The 12,407-nt window shown below is 36.0% G+C and overlaps 1 protein-coding gene across 1 annotated transcript in view; it reads right to left on the bottom strand.

Moving 5' to 3' along the window:
* The window catches only part of LOC135692644 (uncharacterized), a 38,899-nt gene that overhangs the window by 7,138 nt on the left and 19,354 nt on the right, over window positions 1-12,407 (bottom strand). Inside the window, exons 10-24 of the mRNA XM_065210844.2 lie at window positions 12,228-12,308; window positions 11,116-11,184; window positions 10,598-10,648; window positions 9,766-9,807; window positions 8,480-8,620; window positions 7,681-7,741; window positions 6,655-6,706; window positions 5,713-5,848; window positions 5,173-5,253; window positions 4,569-4,610; window positions 4,110-4,218; window positions 2,475-2,516; window positions 2,043-2,136; window positions 1,488-1,536; window positions 15-112 (exon numbers count right to left, since the gene is read on the bottom strand). Coding sequence (XP_065066916.2) covers window positions 15-112; window positions 1,488-1,536; window positions 2,043-2,136; window positions 2,475-2,516; window positions 4,110-4,218; window positions 4,569-4,610; window positions 5,173-5,253; window positions 5,713-5,848; window positions 6,655-6,706; window positions 7,681-7,741; window positions 8,480-8,620; window positions 9,766-9,807; window positions 10,598-10,648; window positions 11,116-11,184; window positions 12,228-12,308 — 1,148 coding nt within the window. The remainder of the gene's footprint in view (window positions 1-14; window positions 113-1,487; window positions 1,537-2,042; window positions 2,137-2,474; window positions 2,517-4,109; window positions 4,219-4,568; window positions 4,611-5,172; window positions 5,254-5,712; window positions 5,849-6,654; window positions 6,707-7,680; window positions 7,742-8,479; window positions 8,621-9,765; window positions 9,808-10,597; window positions 10,649-11,115; window positions 11,185-12,227; window positions 12,309-12,407) is intronic.

Here is a 12,407-nt window from a genome sequence, read left to right as displayed (position 1 = left end):
TTCTTTGCGCTTACCTTTGCTTTCCAGGTAAATCGTATCTTGCAACATCAACATCGAGACCTTTTAGTTCTGTTTCGAGCTCCCTTTGGCAATCAAGCGAAACATATGCGCTCTATAAAGAAAATGACACCCATGAAAATTGTGAAACCAGGGCCTACGTCACGAATTTGAAAGTGGGTGGCCAAGGCTAGCAAAGTTAAGGGGCCATGGTATTTCCCCTTTTACTGCAGCTTTAAATAACTTGCTTCTCAAAATAGTGGGAGGGGGCATGGCCCCTCCAGCCCCTCCCGGTGGCGTGGGTTCTGGAAACGCTTAATGGTATAAGGTTATTGGACTAATGGTCAATTGCAAAGAACTATCCGGTGACGGTCAACTTATAACTGTCCTGTTCTACAAATAAAACCAATTACAGCTTTAAATATGAAAAGTGATTTTTGAACATGAATAGGATTGCCCCTGCACTTAGGAAGAAAAGGGCAGGAAGAGGTAGAAACTGACTGTTCAGGCGAAGACAAACAAGATAGTTTGCTGCAAAACACAGAAGTTCCAAAAAAGAGATTAAATGCTGGTGATTGGGTGCCATTTTCAATAGTTCTCAAAAGCAAGCTGTGGCAGCAGACAAAGAGAGAGAAAGAGAGAGAGAGAGAGAGAGAGAGAGAGAGAGGGGGGGAGAGAGAGAGAGAGTCACAAAAAGTTATTAAGACGTGTATACTTTGTGTCCTAGCATTTGGGTACTGATCCTAGAAAACCTAAGGTCGTGAACCGACATCCATGCTTAGGAGCTACTTTCAGGTACACTTAAGTTCCAATATCGAAGGCAGCAAACGTATCCATCCAACGTCCAAGATTAAACTACAGGTCAAGTTACAGCATTGCTTGTGGTTCTGGCCTCAATCAATTTTTACCTTAACTTTGGATATTCCCAAAGGATGTGACAAAAATCGTTGTTGCATATAGAGTTTTTCATTCTTACACTAAGCTTCCTAAAACCTACCAACATGAAACTAAGGTTCTAAAAATATAGATATTACAAAAAATGGGTGTAGTACTTGTGTATGGGCCTTAAAATGTCTGTAAAACTCAACATTAATTAATTGACAATCGACACAAGCAGTTACTAGTTCCTAGACTTTAACGAACTATCTAGGATTAATCTTTTAGCTCTAAAGGAAGCTTGGTGTAAGAAAATAATTGATTTATAAATAATAATAAGAGGAATAACAAAAAAATTAAAAATAGAACACCGAAAGAGCACATACTAAATGGGAGCAATGCTAACAAAAAATAAACTGCATTTTGTTGTGGTTCTATGTCCTTTGAAGCAGTTTACAATGTCTGTATATTTGCAGGCGCTTGCATTGGTATTTTTCTGGCTATTAATCATAACCCAAGAAAACAAAGAAAGACTTTAAAGTTCTAAACGATTACGATAGTTGAATGTTCCTTTGTTGAAATTTAAAAATATCAATAAATAAATACAACGTTACCTTCTCTTTGATGTACCGTACAATGTACGATTCAACTTCAGAAAAAAACCTGGAAAGTAAAATTTATTTTTAAATTTTGGCATGCATTATTTGACCACGTTCTCTGATAATTACTTTCAGTTTTACAAATTTTGAATCACAAGCATGTTTAAGTTGTATATATTAAGCAAATACTAATGGCGATCCCTTTTTCTGACGAATCGTTCAACAAACATTCAAGGTGAGATTCCGAAAATTTCCATAATTGTTTTTTGTAGATTACATATCACTTTTTAACAAAAAGATGTATCATTTCATGTTTCATTAGCCAAGAAAACAAGCAAAGATATCTTCTAACTGATAGATTTCACCGAATACTTGTTACTAACTAACTGAGAATGTCCTTTTTCCCAGCCTTGAAAATCATAAGTACACATCATCGCTTATAGTTATCTGGCAGTAACATCTGATGCTACTTGGACAACTCAGGGAGTAGTGCTTTGCACCGTAAGCTGTACATAATCTGAAACAAAATATCTAAAAACTCCCCTTTCTTTGAAGAGTGTAACCATTTACCTATAGCCTCCTTCAGACAACAGTCTTGATAAATGTTCAGTAATAAGCTGGCCTCCTTGTGGCAGTGAAGATGAGCCATTTTCTATAATAACACCTAAAACATTGAGAGATAAGTCTGGTTAGGATCTTTTGCCTTGTCAGCAACTTGTTAAATTTTCAAGACTGCACAAAAAATGGAAGCAAAACTACGGCATACTGAAGTTGTACAAATGAGCGATCAAATGAAAGGAAATTCATATACTGATGTGGACAAAAATGTCCTCTCGCGTTGAACAATCGCTTCTCAGTGAAAATTCCCCGTTTCGTAACCCAAATCTCCTTCAGCATTACTCAGTTATCAATATCCAAAATTGCGATGCATGATTTTATACAAGTGAGCAATGGTCAATTTTAGTATGAAATGTAAATGGAAAATTTCGCGACACTTCTCACCTTCTATAACGGGGAACACGTCAACATGGTCACCAATATCGACTGAAAAACAAAACGGTATCGTGACTTACATCTGACTAGACAACTCAAGCTTCTTCAAGCTAGACATAAAGACGGCATTACAAAATCTTGTGAATCACGAACTTGTATTTTTCGACGAAAAATTAAATATTTACGATACTTATACAATAAAACACTAAATTTTTTTTGCATATAAAATAGGTCACACAGCTATTGTGCAAAGACATTAGTTCAAAGGCAAAAAGTGAGAGGCACGTTTATACCAAGGACAATTATAGTTGAACGCAAAGTTCAAAGAAATGCTCAGTCAAATGCAGTGTGATAACCGTATAAAGAAAAACCTCAAGTGTTATAGATCAATGGAAATAATTACACACGGCCTATTGGAAATGAAATGAAAACACATTGCAGTTAGTGCGTTACAACATGCGTGTTGCCTACGTCTCTTTCTCTTCTCTCCTCCTCCGCACCCTCTCGCAACGCCCTATTTCCCAACGCCCCACTTGACGCTCTGAAACCCAGGGCATGTGTTACCATGCCTATTTTATCCATTTCATGTTTATTTAAAATAAAGGGTTGTATAAATTAAAAGAAAGCAAAAAGTTCTCTATTTTCAAGTAAATGAACAAAAGAGTTATTATTAAGTGAATCAAAAGGCCCCACTAAATTATTGATCAAATATTTGTTGATTTCAAAGCTACCAAATTTTCGCACGTCTAATCTGAGAAATAAATCGACAACTGTTTGACCACTCTGCCCGATACGACTACGGGCTTTATGCTTGACCAATCTAAGGTGCAATTTTTTACCGAAACTTGAAAACCGCATAAAGTAAACCTTAGTACAATCTACATAAACGAAAAACTTAAAACTACCATCAACAACGAACTTGGCTCAGAGGAATTGAGTAAACGATGCTTTGAATGATAACTCACATTGGTACGAATATAAGAGAATTGCTTTTACAAACTTAACTACGAAACTACAAAATCAAAAAAGCAAGAAATGACGATATCAGTGCCTTTCTGCTTCAGCAAGAAATTACTTTATATGCTTGATTTAGCAATGATATACCTTAATATACCTGGTACATGCACTGATTTGAAAGTGCCTGATGTAGCAAGAAATGACGATATCCGTGCTATAAATGCACATAAAACAAGTAAACAGGAAGAGATTTTACGTAAAAACAGCTTGTATAATAATTGCTCACTTTTGTACCAATTTGTGACATCCCAAACGGAAATGAGGGAGAAAATTTAGCTTTTACATCTATTTAGCTCTACATCGGAATTTAGTTCAAGAACTGAAGAACGAAGTAGAAAAGAAGAGAATATTTGGCAAACAACAGAAAATGTGTTTAGTAGACTGATATGAACAAAGAAAGGAACACACGTGAAGAAGGAAGTCTCTTAAAGACTCATTGCTAACAACGAGCCACTGCGCTACGCAAGCATCCCATAATGCATTTTCAGACAGTCTGAAATTAATTATGGTTAATCCGTAGAAGTTTACTGCCATTGTTTAGATTGTCGCCTTGATAATTTGCCACCCTCACAATGGCTCATTGTTAGCAATGAGTCTTTAAAGAAGAAGAAAAATTAAGTCTCTTACCAATAACTCCAGTGGTGTCCTTATACGAAAAGAGGGACAACAGAGCTTGTTGCTGGGCGTAAACGGCAGAAACACCCAAATGGCCGAATAAATGATCAAATATAAATTCCTGAAACAAGAATATGTAAATATGATAGATAGCAATGGAATTAAAGAAAATCAGTTAATAATTTGTATCAAGGATTAGTCATTGAGAACGAAGCAAGTTACGATGATCACTACATAAATCTCCATGCTTACATTATTTGGAATTACATATTAAAATGATTGTTAAGTCCACGTGAGGTAAGCAGTTAAAGACATTTTCAGGTTTAAAACACTTAGTTAGTTAAGATGTTAGCACATTTCGTAATCATCAGCGAATCTGAATAACGATGAGTGGCAGTTTAACGAGATAAACAAGCGTGAGTTGCATTTCTAGACACAAGAGACACGAGGCCTAAGTCCGGGCAAACATACCTTGTCCTTGTCACTAAAATGTCTTTGGCAACAAAGAATAATCTAGAAGTATAAAGAAAATGAATATTAAGGAAAAAGAGTTTTGAACACCGGAATAATTTAAGAGGTTATTTAAAACTCGGTACTGAAGAGCGGTGCTCATTCGAGAGAGGGTTTAATCAAATCATTACGGCAACAGAATTACCGAATCTTTGAGATAGTAAGGACCAACGAAAAATGCAGTACACACATATTTTCTACAATAGTTTTTGAGACTGGATAGATTTATTTAAGATTTAAGTTTTACAAGCGAAGTCAGGAACATAATTTGTTGACTTTTATTGAAACATAAATTAGTTAGAACTAGTTAACTAATTGATAAACCAAACATAGTATCAAAATGCAAAAGACGATGAAAAATTTTGACTAGGCTTAGCTCAAAAATAAGATTATGATCAACGCATCTCATGACAAACCACATTTTCGAACAGACAAAACCCTGAGCAGTTTCGAACAAGACAGCTTAACAGCAGACGCCAAGATATGCTTTACAGCATTCAATAAACAAAGAGTTAAGAACAAACGTAAGAAAAATGCAATAATCAACATGAATTTTTAACTATACCGTATAATGCGAAGGATCGACTTTCAACTCTTGTATTACTTTGTCAATGAAGCCAGGAATATAACGTGATTTCACTGCAAACTGAAAAGCAAACAGAAAATCAAAAGCATTTTATTTAAAGCAAAACATGAAACGAGGTTTATAGCAGTATAAATGTTCTTCTAACTGGCATTAGAAAAAAGCAAGAAAGAAAAAACAAAGCAAGTAAGCAAAAGCAAAACTCGGTTTACAGCAAGCAATATACAAACCATATTGAATGGTACAATCAATCAAAACTTGAAACGAGATTTCTGGCAGGGTAATTGTTCTCCTTACTGGCATTAGAAAAAAGTAAACAGGCCAAGTCTAATGTTAAAAAAACGTTAAAAAGGAGGCTTGTATAAAAATTGTATAAGAATTAGGAAAGATTAGAATGAATAAGCAAATTCAAAGATTCGCATCCAAGGCCTAAGTAAAGTAAGATGTGGTGGACTTTGTCTAAAACACAAAGAGCTAAATATACATGAAAGTCCTGCCCTTGAACCCTACTCAGCCACTTACCTTGTCAACTTTCAGGGTTGGCCTTAAGGGGTAAATCAGTTTTGATTTTCGTCTTATCTCCGGCTTAAACGCATCGAATCCACACGTGCACGTTGCAGGATCGGGTATACCAGAATCAGTAAATCTGCGTCCATTTCTGACAAAGTAATGAGCAATAACAGGTATAAGTTACAAGACGTAAGAAAGTAACAGTCAAAATGTGACGATAATCGATTTTTTTGGTTTTCCTGAAAGTCTACTTCTGACAATTAAAACTTTTGGGAATATTCCTCTAAACAGTTCGAAATATCCGATATTTTCTTTGTGGTGTGCAGAGAAACATAGGCAGATAAGGGTAAGGCTATTCTACACGATAACAGAAAGTAAAACGATTCCATAGTTTATTAAAAGAATGCAGCTGGAGGTTTGATTTACCAAATATTCAAATTTCAAAATATCAAAGGGAAGTAAACATTGACAGTGGCTTTGAAAAAAGCAAACATTTTACGACATACTAAAAGCTTTTTCGTCTGACACCCCTCAGAGCATAAAAGGTCAGAATAAGGTTCCGAAAGAACACGATGAAAAATAAATACCCAGTTGTGGATCGAACGAAACATTGACAGAGAACACATAATTTAACACATAACTTCGCATACCGATTGGGATTTCACGTCTATACGTACGCCCATTCCTTAAAAAACACTTCTTCTCTAATTAACACTTAGTGTGTTTAATCGGCCCTACTTCATAGGTGACACAATAGACCAAAATAGGCGATTTATGCATTATCTAAATAAGCCGAATCATAGTTGGTCGCACAGAAACTAAAAGAACTTGTATTTCAATTCGACATGAAGGATTTTCGACTAAACAGTCAAAAACCAGGTCACTGCGATGAAGTAAGGCTAAGATACCAGCCTAACAATTTGAATCAGTAAACATTTAGAGATTGGCTCTTACTTGCGGTCTGTGTTGACAGCATAAACAGCCGGGAAAACTACTCGAGGTTTTTCTATAAAAGGCAAAAATTTCATTCAGTTACCATGGTTGTGATCAGCATAGGGCGTAAAGAAGTCGGATCGTTGGATAAGGCACCCCCTTGGATATCAAGAATTTGATTAAGATTATGAAATGGTAACGAAACTGTCTACAAAATTAACAGGAACATGTCCAGCCTTGACTAAGAGATACCCTTTCCTTTAAGGCAAACCTTCTAGGGGTGTTACGTGAACTTTTGATAGACGTCCATCCGAAAATTATGGGTAAGGATTTTCTTCGTCACCCGATACATTTTGGCATCTGCTTTTGAAAACGTACCGTTTCGATACTTATGGGCCTAAGTAGCTCAGGGTTATCTGTGTCGATAAAATTGACACTTCTATCATTAAAATCACTTTGTAAACCTAAGATTTGTAAACATTGTGTAAACAGTATGGATTAAAATGATGATTTTAGTATTGATATAAAAAAGAATCAATTTATTGTGCAAAGTATGACTAAATATTTTCATAAATAATTTAATGTTTTGCCAGAGCTACATCAGGTACACCGTTCCCGAACAAACAATTCCAATTTCTTTAAGCAAATGGTGCAAAACGGCGTCCACAGGGACGGGTTCAGCGGGGGAGGGGGTGCAGTGGGTGTGGCAGTGCGACAATTTTCAATTCGGCAAAATTTATTTTTTGGTAGTCAGCTGTAACAAAATTACGTCAAAACTTTACATTATTCATCTTCTTATCTTCTTTACGATAAAGTTAAAAACCGACAATTGACAAGGGGCATTTCCATCATTTCCCAGTTACCTAAAGGGTGTGGAAACAAAATCCAATTAATATCTAACCCCCCATCCAGTCATTGTTGCTTAAATACGTCACGTTTTAAATTTGATAAAAATCTATTAAGTTTAATTGAGGTTGGGGATTTTAATCGCTATAGAATATAGTGATACACTGCACCACGAGAAATATGGATACAGGATCTTCTTACCTTCGCCGGCAAAGCCTCCTTTTATAGTGCTTGCTCCAAGATCAATGATAATTACATGCGACTGTAAAAAAGGCAATTATATTAGAGTCAAGGTTAAAGATGTTTATTTGTCATAGTTCTGGGCCTGGGAATTACCTTCATAGGACATGCTGGAGATTCATTAAACAACCTTGGGTGGGACCAATGACATGTAATACTTCCACTAAAAAACGAAACTGCGATACTGCTATGACTATAAAATACAAGCAGTTCCAGGCCTGCAAGATTAGAATTAGTTTTCAAATAAAAATAAAGCTAAATTCACATGAACAAAAGTAGGCTACTGTTCTAAGATGTAATTTGCCATTGAGGTACCATCATCAGGATACATCTTCTGGCAGTTTCTTTGACTTTTTCTCATTAATAAAAAGCTCTTTAACGTTTTGAAGGTTTCATTACAGCTGTTTCAGTTTTTTTTTGAAAAAAATAGCTACTTTATGAAACATTACATCAAGTCATTGCCAGAAAGGTAGCCGAGTTGAGAATGTGTGTATTAAATACCAATTACCCCCTAACATGGGTGGCACCCTCTGAAAAACCTAGCAAAAGGAGCAATTGACAAGCGCATCGGTTGGGTATTTTGAGAACATATGGAAGGATTAAAATCAAATTTAATTCTATACATTGGATCCAGTTCTTCTACATTATCGGACAGGCACACAATCATGAATATATATTTCATTTCTTTATGTGATCACAGCTTCAACGGCGTGGCACTCTCATCATTGATCAAAATGAAAGGGCAATGAGTTCAACTTACTGTCGGCTGCTCAAGCTGTAGAGGTACTTTGACTGGGGCAGTTAGCGGGATGGAGATTGCAGACTCCTGTTTCAAAACGCGATACCAGTCGTTGCTTTCGTTCGATGTTGAGCATCTTAAGGTTATGATGTTTCGATTGCTCTGGGTGAATAAGAAAACATTAACATATCAAAAAAGGAAAAAAATTGAAATTTATGTCACTTCAAGTGAACGATCAAAAGCTGATCTCAAAAACTTTCACATTGGCACGAAAAATTGGAGTTTAATTGTTAACTAGTAAAAAAATATTTTGAATAAAAATATCAGTTTTTCAGACGCGAACAAAATTCAATTCACAAAGGGGAAACCAGTTATGAAAGGTAAAAAGAATAACCGATAAAACGATTTGAAATAGCTAGCCAACTGACCAACCACAGGAATTATACGATTTTTATGCAGTTGGTACTTAAGGACTGTCAAAAGATAAAGTGATTGGTCAAATTGGCACCAGTGGGTATTGGTACTAATGAGAAAATAAACATTATTTGAAAAACAATGTCCTTTGCTGGGACGTGTCCATCATTGGAAGATGAACGTCATTGGGAGGTGTCCGTTACTGGAAGGCCTTCGTAACTGGTAAGTATCCGTTGTCGGAAGATGACTGTTGTTGGAAGGTGTCCGTTACTGGAAGAAGACCATTTTTGGGAGGTTTCCGTTATTTGGAGGAGTCCGTTAATAGAAAGTTTTTGTTATTTGAAAGTGTCCGTTATTTGGTGGTGTCCGTTATTAGAAAGTGCCTTACATTTGAAAGTGTCCGTTATTTGAAGTTGTCCGTTATTGGGGTGGGTTTGTTAATGGAAGATGTCCTTTATTGGGAGGTGTTTGTTATTTGGAGGTGTCCGTAAATAGAAAGTTTCTGTTATTTAAAAGTGTCCGTTATTTTGATGTTTCCGCTGTTAAAAAGTGTCTGATATTTGAAAGTGTCCATTATTTGAAATGGTCTGTTATTTGGAACTGTCCGTTATCTTGCATTGCCAATGAGCTTTAGCTGGTTATTTGGCACTTCGAAGGAGCTTTTATGCTATAGCAAGCTTACGCATTCCAATAATAAATGGTGTCATTCATTTATTCATTCATTCCTTTCTTTATTATATTTACAGGAAATAAACATTAATGCAACAATAAAATGAGGAATTCACGCAAATACATGCCATCAACAATTTCAATTGCAAACTTACGCCGAAATGAGCGATCTGTGGTCTTAATGATTTCAACCCTGGAAACCAAAATGAAGAAGAAATACTGACCTGAGATTGGATCTGGATGGTTTTGTCACCAGTCACTTTCAGCTAGAATTGAAAAGATTTAAACATCACAATCAATAAACACAGAAACAAGGATTTGAAGATTAATGTTAACCGCCCTGTTGTAGCGTGCTCGTTGCTGTATAGATAGAAGAGTGAACGAGTTGGTACGTAGAACATCGTGACAATTCCACATTGATAGTCTGAGCATTAAACTTAACAAGTACATAGTGCAAATATTCAACATTTAGAAAATAATCTAAACAGCAGTCGCATAAGTGTGAAACTCGGAGTAGCAACTAAGAACCGTTTTGTTCTATACACCAAATAACGTAATAACTCATCTATTTGATTATCACCACATGACACGCTACCTAATAAAGGCAGATTACAAAGCATTTTGGATAGGAGAAGTAGGACACTGTAAGAACTGCCTTTGTGAAGTGATAAACTTTCTGCTTATTTACTAGCACTGGAAGAGCCCGGAATACATGACAAATTTTTCCGACGACAATGGAGGGTTGCCTCAGGCTGCTTTGAGCTCTCCTAAGAAGATACTACATGACGACTCGGGATCCAAGGCTGTTTCCATGTAAAGATATTCGAATTAGGCAAAATCTATACCGAATCATTTTAGAATTCCAGCCTATGAGAAACTTAGAAGCATTCTTTGGCGTGTTTTGACATGTCACAGATATCATATTTAACATACGGCAATTTTTGTAGCATGACTGAAAAATGCCTAGGAATATTCTCTGCATCACAACAAGGCATTGTAAATAAGTATTTCCCGATTCTGAACACGCTAAAAGCAAAATTGAAGTTCAACACAAACCTCAGACCCTGTTAAAGTAAGAGAGCCCAATGGAACAGTAGCCAGATGGTTCTATAAGAGAAAAGCATCTAAAAAAAGATGACAGTTTCTAATAAGAAGCTATCTGATCCTCTAGAAGTGATCAAGTTTGATGTTAGTTCAAACGCATTGGGGTCCTAAGAATCTAAAAGATTGGCTAAAAGGTCTGATTGAAAGGATATAATGCCATAATGCCATAAGATGAAATATTCTAGCCATAATGAAATATTTTACACAAACTCAACTTTTGTAAGAGCCAGGTTTGGGAATAAATTTTCGTTCTCAACATGCCAGAAACTGTTCTATACAAAAAGTTTTCTTTTACTCGGTCATTCCTCTCCCTAAATCAATCGCTGTGCGTTTCATATGTTGAGCATAGTTTATCACAGTAAAGGACGGTTTCTCATGATCTACTAAATTATAAAGTAATCATACATTTTTCTCAAATTCTGAAGACTCAGCTGGGAACACAAAACAGGGTTAACCTGCACAAAACTTACCTCAAAGTAGAAGAGTTTACCATGTGATACTTTGAAATACCTCTTTTTCCAGCCCTTCAGCAGTGTCGCCTAGATAGACGAGAAAAGATGGCGATAAGACTCGCAGAGAGATTGGCTTTATCGAGAGTGCCCGAAGACTTTGAATTAAAGGAAGTGGCAAGGGTGCCAAACCAAAATTCATTTTTTTAGTCATGGTACATCTTCTCTAATTCCAACCATACTAATCAAATTTCAGAACTTGGCAAAAATTTAATATTCAATTACAGTCCTTTCCTGCAACTATTATCAAACTAAAAGCCTTTTTAGCAAATGAGACATTACCTTTCAAAGTTGCATATATTCAGTTTCACAAAAAAGGCACAAACAAGATAAAAGATGCAAATGAGATTCTAGTTTTAAATGATCAAGTAAGAGCATCAAGTTGAAGAATGAAGAATGTACGGTGTGAACTATAAAAATATATATCATTTTCACATCGACACAAACAGGGAATAAATGAACTTCATTTATGGTAGCGACCCGTCATTGACAAAGACTCCTATCCAGTACAGAATAAATCTATTTCAGATCTTCCTGAGTGAAGGCGTTTTATAGTTTTGTTAGCTTTTAGGATGTTTGATATTTATATATAACTAATAGATATAACTAATAATAGAGAATCCTCGGTCATGGCAATTATGATTATTATGTTGGTTGTTGTGATCATAACCGTAATCATAATCATACCAAGTCCCCCCCCCCCCCCCCCCCGAAGCTAATAGTTCAAAATCCACTTAACAGACCTTTCTCCTTTTTCATATAAAAATACAATCATTCTTATGTGCATCTCCGCCTAATTTGGGAAGGAAATGCTCCGACCGGTCATCTATACGAAACCAAAAGAGTTTCCGCGACCAGCAAACTGCAGAAGCGTTGCATTTGAAGGCTTTCTGGGAACGAGTATCTTTTTTCAAGATCGGTTCTATCTGCCAAAAGCATTTCTACACAACCTAGACAAATTTCTTTCAGCATTATATGCAAATATTCAGTCAAATTGCTAAGCTTAATGCATTGAAATGGAAAAAAATATATACGGCTAAGGATAAAAATAAAATGTAAAGAAAATTGCAAACCTTTGTATGATTAACTGGTAGTTTCTCTAGATAGCCGTCCATTTTGCATCTGTCTGTGTTACTGGCCGCTTGTTGCTTGGCCTAAAATGGACGTTTACTAGCGCCATAGACTTACAGTAGGGCTTGATACGTTGTTATTTGATATGATTGGATGCAATGGGTTGTTATAGATTGTAATCG

This window comes from Rhopilema esculentum, chromosome 3 (assembly GCF_057945365.1).
Source record: "Rhopilema esculentum isolate cy_ngs chromosome 3, ASM5794536v1, whole genome shotgun sequence".
In the NCBI taxonomy this organism is placed as follows: domain Eukaryota; kingdom Metazoa; phylum Cnidaria; class Scyphozoa; order Rhizostomeae; family Rhizostomatidae; genus Rhopilema; species Rhopilema esculentum.
This window is presented reverse-complemented; position numbering and strand designations above follow the sequence as displayed.